The sequence below is a fragment of the Emiliania huxleyi genome (assembly GCF_000372725.1).
Source record: "Emiliania huxleyi CCMP1516 unplaced genomic scaffold EMIHUscaffold_26, whole genome shotgun sequence".
Lineage (NCBI taxonomy): Eukaryota > Haptophyta > Isochrysidales > Noelaerhabdaceae > Emiliania > Emiliania huxleyi.
The window spans coordinates 888945-897850 of record NW_005200088.1 but is presented as its reverse complement, the minus strand read 5'-3'; the positions used below and the strand labels follow the sequence as shown (position 1 = coordinate 897850).

Here is an 8906-nt window from a genome sequence, read left to right as displayed (position 1 = left end):
GGAGAGCCGGCGGGCGAGGAGGCGCCGCCCCGCTCCGAGCCCGCCATGGAGGAGGAGGCGCTCGGAGGAACCTGCCGCCGGTCGTGGGGGTACGCAGTGTGTCGCCTCTGGCTCTGGGCTTGGTCTTGGTCCCGCGCGCAGCGGCGGGGAGGGGCCGGTGAGGGAGGGCGGGCAGGGGAGAGGGAGGGAGGGAGGGAGGGAGGGAGGGAGGGAGGGAGGGAGGGAGGGAGGGAGGGCGGGCGGGCAGGGGAGAGGGAGGGAGAGAGAGGGAGGGAGAGAGAGGGAGAGCGAGAGGAAGAGGTCGCGGTGTCCGCCTCGGAACAGCAGAGGCCTCGCGGCCCGCAGTAGTGCGCCTCGACCGCCCCCTGCGAGCCGCCCTCCGCCTCGCTCGCGTCGGCAATCGCACACACGACGCCGCGGCCCCGGCAGGCGATCGAGCAACTCTGCTGGGCGTTGAAGACGCCTTGAGCGGCGAGGCTCTGCGCGGCGGCAAGCGCGGTGCCCGAGGACGCGGCGGCGGCCGCTGCTGGCGCGGACGCCGTCGGCGTGAGGTGGAGCGTCAGCGTCTTGTCCGCGGGCGCCAGCTGCGAGAGCACGATCAGAAACGCGGACCGCTGCGCCGGCGCCGCCGCGGGCTCCGACGCGAGCCTCTCAGGAGGCTCCTCGGGCGAGACGGCAGCGCTGGACGCGCTGGCGACACGGAGGTCGGCGGCGTCGAGCGCGATCGCAAGCGTGCCGCCGCCGACCCACGTCTCGAGCGCGAGCCTCATGGTGACGCCGCCGGCGCGGGTGCCAAGCAGGGAGGCCTTACCGACAGAGCAAGGCGCGCGGCGTGCGTGGTCGGCATAGAAGGAGGCGAGCTCATTCGCCATGACCTGGGTTGCCAGGAGGGCGGAGAGGCTCCGGAGGACCGAGGACATACGCACCTTCTCCGGCAGGTACGCCTTTGCCGTCAAGTCGAGGCGCCGGCTAGGTCAAAGAAAAGAATTCGGACTCCTGTCACAGCAGACTGGCTCGGACTACAAATGGCACAGCAGGCGACGGCCCCTTACGGGTCGTCAAAGAGGCCGGCGTACTCCTCCGGCCGCTCCTCCCCCTCCCAATCCTCCCCGGGCGCCGTCAAAGAATTCTTCTTGTTGGCTTCTAAAAATCTCTCTCTCTCAAAATACAAGCCTCTCAACACAAAGCGTGCCGTCCACCCATACCGCGTTGGTGTCCAGTCCGAGCCTGGCTGTTCTTCACCTTCCTATGCACATACCATCCCACGTGTGTTATGGCCCTGCGACCGCGCACCCCCCAGGGTCAGGGCTCTCTAGCCCGCAGCCCGACCCCGAGCATCCGTCCCGCTGGATGCGCGTCTCTTCTTAGCTCCCCGGCCCTGGGTGCGCTGGGTGCGTGAGGTTGCCAACTGCACTCCAAGTGCTCCAAGTGCTGCGAAAGAAATTTGAGGTAGTAAGGTAAACTTCTCCCCACACACGAGGAGAAGAAGTGGTGGGGCAAGGGGGCGACCGTGTGAACGTTAGCGGGTGACGTTAGGGAGAATGCGTGCAATTGAGGGAGAATGCTTGCACGTAAAGCACTTTCAATTACTCGAGTAGCAAGTCATTCGGAACCACTCCTCTGATGTGTGACGGACACCCGATCGAACTGCTGGACGAAGCTGCTGCAGACGCATACAAAATGACCATCTGCTACACCAGGCCGGGACAGTACGGCGGCGCCACCCAGGACCCGCACCTCCACTTCCCGAACGGCGGCGAGGCCGACCTCCGCGGCCGCGACGGCGCCCACCCGCCTCCTTTACACCCGATCGAACTGCTGGACGAAGCTGCTGCAGACGCATACAAAATGACCATCTGCTACACCAGGCCGGGACAGTACGGCGGCGCCACCCAGGACCCGCACCTCCACTTCCCGAACGGCGGCGAGGCCGACCTCCGCGGCCGCGACGGCGCCCACCCGCCTCCTTTCGGCGACACGAGAGGCGAGGCGTGACAGGTTTCCCCTCTCCGGTAGGCGCCTATTACAACTTTTTCTCCGCGCCCGGCATCAGCGTCAACGTCAAGACCGAAGACGCCACATTCACCCTGCACAACGGCAGGCTCACTGTTGACGGCTCCTTCATCACCGAGGCGCCAGCCGCGCTAGACTTGGCCCCCCGCCCTCTGCCGTTGAGACCCCACCCCTCCCTCCCCATTCTTCTCAGGCGCACCTCGTCGCCGGCGCGGGCGTGTGCCCGCCCGAGGCGCCGCCGGCCAAGTGCGCCGGCGCCCACAAGAAGCTCTTCAACGTCTCCTACCTCGCCTCCGAGCTCACCGAGCAGAACGCTGGCTTTTCCTACTTGCGAGGCACCTGCGGCGGCGGGACGCCCTTCCAGGGTGGCATCGGGTTCACGAGGCGGTGCGAGGACATCCTCGTGCAGTCGCACTTCTCGAGCGCCAACATCACTGTGCGCGGCTGGACCTTTGTCTTGCGTGGCATCCGAGCGCACGACGGCGTCGCCCCCGGCCTTGGCACGACAGCGTCGACGCGGTGTCGCCATTATGCCTTGTAGGCAACCACGTGTACGACCGCATCTCCGGCCCTCGCCACCGATTGGACGTCGGCATCAGCGCTGCGGGCGGTGCCGCCGCTCGCTCGCTCCCGCACGGCAACGTCGAGCAGAGGACGGCCCCCTCCCCTAGCCGCTGGCACTAGAACCCGTCCGGTGTGTTTAGGCATTCTCGGCCAGACCTTCTCCTCCAACTCGCCCCGCTTCGGTGCCAAGGACGGCTACCCCGCGGAGGGCCACTTCAAGACGACGGCTCAGGCTCGCTTGATGACTGTATAACCAGCGGTCCCGCAGTATGGCACTCCACCACACAGTAACATTGCAGGCAGAGGGCGCCATCGAGGGCTCGGCAGCCATGTACGAGGTCGCGTCGCCGTACGAGACGCGCTTTCTCTTCTCTCGATTCGACGCCGCCGAGCAGCTCGCGCCCGCCATCGTGGAGGGCGGTCCCACGGGGGCGGGCGACGCGTCGGCCGTGGAGTAGGTGGGCGCGAGGGGTGGGTACGCGGGGGGCGCGGGAAGACGTCAGACTGAGGGAAATGGGGCACGCTGCTCGTCCGGCGCGCGGAGAGTTTCTGCCCGGCCGACTGAATCTGAAAGGGGGGGGGGTCAGGGCATGACGCGCACCGCAGCCGTCATGCAAACCGAATCAAAACTGCGGATCGGTGAGAGAGAGCGTCCACGTACTTCAACCCGGTTCGCCCCACTTCCACCCTGTGACCGTGTGAGGTGTTGAGGAATCTTGTGCTCACCCACGGCACCGGGCCGGTGCTTGCACTTTGAATGCCGTGGGGCTCCTGCCCGTGTCCCGGGCGTGGAGATGCGAGGGTCGCCCCCCCTTGCCCCACCACTTTGTGTGTGTGGAGACGTTTACCTTACCTTACCTTACCTTACCTTGAGGAATCTTCGAGCTTCGGCGCCATGCCAAATGCCATGACGCATGAGCCATCTTCGGATCTTGGACTCCGCACTCCGCACTTGTTGGATATACGTACACATGTGCGCGAGGCCCCTTGTTTTAATAGAGCCGTAGGGGCAGAAAGGAAGCGGACGCCCCGCGAGGTGCCGTGTACTATGGTCTCCTACGTGGCCTGCGTGTCTGAGCCGGCGAGGCACGGGTGGTCGACCGTCCCGCACCTCCTCCGCTCCTCCTCCCCACCGGCCGCAGCGCCGGTCGCGTGCGGCGCCGCCGGAAGCTCCTCGGCGAAGCGCCAGCCGCTCTTGGCGGGGCAGTCGGCGGCGGCGCTCGCGCCCCACGCCTCGGTCATCGGCTCGTACCCGTGCTGCGCGAGCAGGCCGGCGAGCGCCGCGTTGTAGGGCGCGAAGAAGTCGCGGAGGACGCAGCGGTCGCGGCGCGGCAGCTGCGCCTCGACCGACTGCCCCTTGATCGCGTCCGCGTCGGAGGCGGCGTCGCGGTCGACGTGGACGGACCGGTTGGCGTGCGTGTTGTGCGCCTAGGGTTCGGGTACCGTGGGGGTAGGGGATGGGTGCGGGTACCGTGGGGACCGGTTGGCGTGCGTGTTGTGCGCCTCGTCGACGCGAAACGAGAAGGGCGCCAGCTGCAGGAAGGCGGCGACGCGCCCCATCGCCTCCTGCGCCGCCTCGGCGGAGGCAGTCCACGCGTCGAAGTTGAGGAGGAGCAGCTGCCTGCGCGGCACCATCCCCAGCCAGAGCTTGAGGTAGCGCACGTACCGCCCCTCGCCGACGAAGGGGTTGACGTAGCAGCCCGCCTCCTCCATCTCGTCCGAGTACTCGTCCATCATCGAAAAGGTCCGGTTGGGCGAGCCGCAGGAGGCCATCGTCTTTGCCACGTCGGCGACGAGCGCAGAGAAGGGCGGCGCGGCGTCCGAGAGCTCCTTCTCCATCTTGTTGTCGATGCGCTTGTTGAGGTAGCGCACGACCGTGCGGTCGGCGGCCTTGTTCAGGTACTCGGAGTAGGCGCGAGGCACCGGGTCTCGCAGCGTGAAGATGAGGCGCACCTTTGGGAGCAGACGCAGCCGCGGTGAGAGCAGACGCAGCCCGAGGTGCAGCCGAGGTGCAGCCGAGGTGCGGCCGAGGTGCAGCCGAGGTGCAGCCGAGGTGCAGCCGAGGTGCAGCCGAGGTACAGCCGAGGTACAGCCGAGATGCAGCCGAGGTACAGCCGAGGTACAGCCGAGGTACAGCCGAGGTGCAGCCGAGCAGCCGCCGAGCTGCAGCCGAGGTGCAGCCGAGGTGCGGCCGAGGTGCAGCCGAGCTGCCGCCGAGCTGCCGCCGAGCTGCCGCCGAGGTGCAGCCGAGGTGTAGCCGAGGTGTAGCCGAGGTGTGGCCGAGGTGCAGCCGAGGTGCAGCCGAGCTGCCGCCGAGCTGCCGCCGAGGTGCAGCCGAGGTGTAGCCGAGGTGCCGCCGAGGTGCAGCCGAGGTGCAGCCGAGGTGCAGCCGAGGTGCAGCCGAGGTGCCGCCGAGGTGCAGCCGAGGTGCAGCCGAGGTGCCGCCGAGCTGCAGCCGAGGTGCAGCCGAGGTGCAGCCGAGCTACCGCCGAGCTGCCGCCGAGCTGCAGCCGAGGTGCCGCCGAGGTGCCGCCGAGGTGCAGCCGAGGTGCAGCCGAGGTGCGGCCTAGGTGCAGCCGAGGTGCAGCCGAGGTGCAGCCGAGGTGCAGCCGAGCTGCCGCCGAGCTTGCGCCTTGGGCATGTACTTGAGGATGTAGGTGGGGCAGGTGAGGCAGTAGAGGTAGCCCGGCGTCGCCTCGCCCGTCACCTGTTCACGGCTGCAGGTGTGAAGAGACGCTGTTCACAGCTGAGGTAGCCGGCGTCGCCTCGCCCGTCACCTTGAAGTCGCTCGGCGAGATCTTTGGGAACTTTGGGAGGTAGTCGCCCATCACGTCTGGAGAGATGGGGAGAGAGGGGGAGAGATGGGGAGAGATGGGGAGAGATGGGGAGAGATGGGGAGAGATGGGGAGAGAGGGGGAGAGAGGGGGAGAGAGGGGGAGAGAGGGGGAGAGAGGGGGAGAGAGGGGGAGAGAGGGGGAGAGAGGGGGAGAGATGGGGAGAGAGGGGAAGAGATCCGACCGTCGCGGCTCGGCCGCCGCTTGGGCGAGAAGAAGTTGCCCCAGAAGGTGAGCTCCTATGGGGAGATGTGGGGAGACATGGGCGAGATATGGGCGAGAAGAAGTCGCCCCAGGAGGTGCGCTCCTTGTCGGCGGCGGGGAGCACGTCCGGGTGCTCGAGCAGGTACTTGTACAGCGAGGTGGTGCCCGCCTTGGGCACGCCGCCGATGATGAAGTGCGGCAGGCAGGAGTACCTAGTCATCCATACGGCCGGTGATCACGTGTCCCTGTGTGGTGCCGATGATGAAGTGCGGCAGGCAGGAGTACCTAGTCATCCATACGGCCGGTGATCACGTGTCCCTGTGTGGTGCCGATGATGGCGGGCGGCAGGCTCGAGTACTTGTGGTCGGCAAAGACCGGCACGCATCGAGGGTCGAAGGCGGCGGCGGTGCCGTTGGCGCGCAGCGCCGAGTGCATCGCCGCGTGGTTCTCCACTCCGTGGAAGGCGACGGCGTCGGCGAAGAGGTGGAAGAGGTTCGAGACGGGAGGCTGCGGGTAGAATCCGAACTCCATGTCGGTGTGCACGCCTATCACTGATCAGGTGCGGCCTCCCTCCGCTCGTTCCTCTGGCCGCCACTCCATGGCCGAGAGCAGCGCCGGCGCTCTCGGCGCAGTCGCCCAGCCACGCATCGCCGCCAGAGTGCACTCTCTCCGCCCACTTCAGCGAGAGCGGGTCGCAGACCTAAGTGGGTTCGGGTACCGTGGGGGTAGGGGAGGGTGGCCATGGTGGGTTCGGGTACCGTGGGGGTAGGGGAGAGCGGCGCGCGGACCTCCGCATCCTTGAGCGCGATGATCTGGCGCGCCGCTGCGCGCGAGAGGACGATGCCTGTTCACACAGCTGGACGTGTGAAGAGGCGCCGCTTTCACACCGCGCGCCGCTGCGCGCGAGAGGACGATGCCTGCGCCGCCGCCCACAAAGAGCGGGTAGCCCGCCTCGTGCAGCGGCCGCCCAAAGTAGTGCGCCGCGCGCGAGTCGTACCTGTGCGGCGCTGTCTCTCGGTGAACCTCGGTCGCCTCTCAGGGCCCTCTCGGGCCCTCTTGGGGCCATCTCGAGCCATCTCGGGCCATCTCGGGCCATCTCGGGCCATCTCGGGCCATCTCGGGCCATCTCGAGTCATCTCGGGCCATCTCGGGGCCATCTCGGGGCCATCTCGGGCCATCTCGGGCCATCTCGGGCCATCTCGGGCCATCTATGGTCATCTCGAGTCATCTCGAGTCATCTCGGGCCATCTCGGCTCATCTCGAGTCATCTCGGCTCGCGCCGGCGGAGCAGCTCCAGGAGCGGCTTCCAGAGGACGTAGGTGTCATCGTCCACGTACACGTACCTGTTCACAGCCAGAGGTGTGAAGAGACGCCCTTCACGCCTGCTCCCTGGTCGCCCGTCTTTGGCGAGCGCACCACTCGGTCTCCTGCAGCTCCGCCCAGTGCGCGCGCACGGAGAACTCGAAGATGGCCTTCATCTTGAAGCGCAGCCACGTGTTCCACGTCATGCCCTTGTCGTGCGAGATCGTCCAGTGCTCGCCTTGCGAAAGACAGCCGAGGTAGGACCGAGAGATGACCGAGGTACAGCCGAGGTACAGCCGAGGTACAGCCGAGGTACAGCCGAGGTACAGCCGAGGTACAGCCGAGGTACAGCCGAGGTACAGCCGAGGTACAGCCGAGGTACAGCCGAGGTACAGCCGAGGTACAGCCGAGGTACAGCCGAGGTACAGCCGAGATCGTCCAGTGCTCGCCTTGCGACGACGGCCGCTCCGGCAAGTTGAGCGCCGCGACGCGGTGCAGCCGCCTGGGGAGAGATGGGGAGAGATGGGGAGAGATGGGGAGAGATGGGGGGAGATGGGGAGAGATGGGGAGAGATGGGGAGATGGGGAGAGATGGGGAGAGATGGGGAGAGGTGGGGAGAGATGGGGAGAGATGGGGAGGGATGGGGAGAGATGGGGAGAGATGGGGAGAGATGGGGAGAGATGGGGAGAGATGGGGAGAGATGGGGGGAGATGGGGAGAGATGGGGAGAGATGGGGAGAGATGGGGAGAGACGGGGAGAGGAGCTGCGATGCAGCCGCCTCGCTCGCCCGCGCGTGTCGGTGGCGGCGGCGGCCACTCCATCCCCGGCGCGCGCGGGGAGGTCGCCGGGCAGCGCGTCGGCGGCGAGGTTGGCGGAGATGCCCCACCGACCGTGCGAGAGTGTGTAGCTCTCTGCCGCGACCTAGCTCATACCCATCACAAGAACATTCAGAACAGGAGAGAGTGCGAGAGTGTGTCGCTCTCTGCCGCGACCTAGCTCATACCCATCACAAGAACATTCAGAACAGGAGAGAGTGCGAGAGTGTGTAGCTCTCTGCCGCGACCTAGCTCATACCCATCACAAGAACATTCAGAACAGGAGAGAGTGCGAGAGTGTGTCGCTCTCTGCCGCGACCTAGCTCATACTCATCACAAGAACATTCAGAACAGGAGAGAGTGCGAGAGTGTGTAGCTCTCTGCCGCGACCTAGCTCATACTCATCACAAGAACATTCAGAACAGGAAAGAGTGCGAGAGTGTGTAGCTCTCTCTCTGCCGCGGCCTAGCTTATCTTATACTCATCAGTGTGTAGCTCTCTCTCGCTACCGCGACCTCGCGGTCCGCGTGGTAGTACAGCCGCGGCACCGCCTCGCCCCAGCTGCCTGCGCGCGGAACACGCCAGCCTCAGCGCGGGAGGACGGGGGCTCGTGCCCGTGTCTTCACAGCGCCGCGTGACTGCAGGCGACACAGCTGCGGATGGCTACGGATGGCTTCGGCCGCCGGCGGCGGAATGCGTGTCCAGCCGGCTGGTTGGAAGAGGAGGGTGCGTACACTCGGCTTCTAGGCACGAGATCTGGGGAGATATGGGGAGATCTGGGGAGATACGGGGAGATGCTCCGCTTCTACGCCCGGCTGCCCTCGCACGACGCCACGATCTCTCGCAGCTGCGTCTCGCGCGCCATCACGTGCACCCCCACCGCCTCGGCCGCGAGCGGGTAGCGCTGCGCCTCCTCCCACTGCACCAGCTCGTCCGCCTGCGCCTCGCTCACCTGCGTAGGTGCGTGCGCCAGCCTCGGGGCGGGAAGGCGGTGCTGTGTGGGGCACCGCGGGAGGACGAGGGGCACGGAGATATGGGGAGAGGTGGGGAGAGATGGGGAGGGATGGGGAGAGATGGGGAGGGATGGGGAGGGATGGGGAGAGGTGGGGAGAGATGGGGAGAAGATGGGGAGAGAGGGGGAGGGATGGGGAGAGAGGGGGAGGGGATGGGGAGG

General features: G+C 66.9%; 2 protein-coding genes across 2 annotated transcripts in view; both read right to left on the bottom strand.

Moving 5' to 3' along the window:
• Positions 1-322: 322 nt before the first annotated feature.
• EMIHUDRAFT_206451 (hypothetical protein) lies at positions 323-920 on the bottom strand (the record flags this gene model as incomplete). The annotated part of the gene is made up of 1 exon (XM_005777613.1): positions 323-920. A coding segment is annotated over one exon (598 nt), but the record flags the coding sequence as incomplete, so codon positions are not given.
• A 2618-nt stretch (positions 921-3538) lies between these two features.
• EMIHUDRAFT_450486 (hypothetical protein) overlaps positions 3539-8906 on the bottom strand; it is a gene marked incomplete at its 5' end in the record, with an annotated part of 7069 nt that continues 1701 nt past the window's right edge. The window contains 10 exons of the mRNA XM_005777612.1: positions 3539-4005; positions 4090-4467; positions 5740-5827; positions 5974-6160; positions 6231-6315; positions 6404-6459; positions 6503-6612; positions 7032-7126; positions 8242-8293; positions 8560-8684. Of these exons, the coding sequence (XP_005777669.1) occupies positions 3634-4005; positions 4090-4467; positions 5740-5827; positions 5974-6160; positions 6231-6315; positions 6404-6459; positions 6503-6612; positions 7032-7126; positions 8242-8293; positions 8560-8684 (1548 nt within the window). The 3' untranslated portion in view covers positions 3539-3633. The remainder of the gene's footprint in view (positions 4006-4089; positions 4468-5739; positions 5828-5973; positions 6161-6230; positions 6316-6403; positions 6460-6502; positions 6613-7031; positions 7127-8241; positions 8294-8559; positions 8685-8906) is intronic.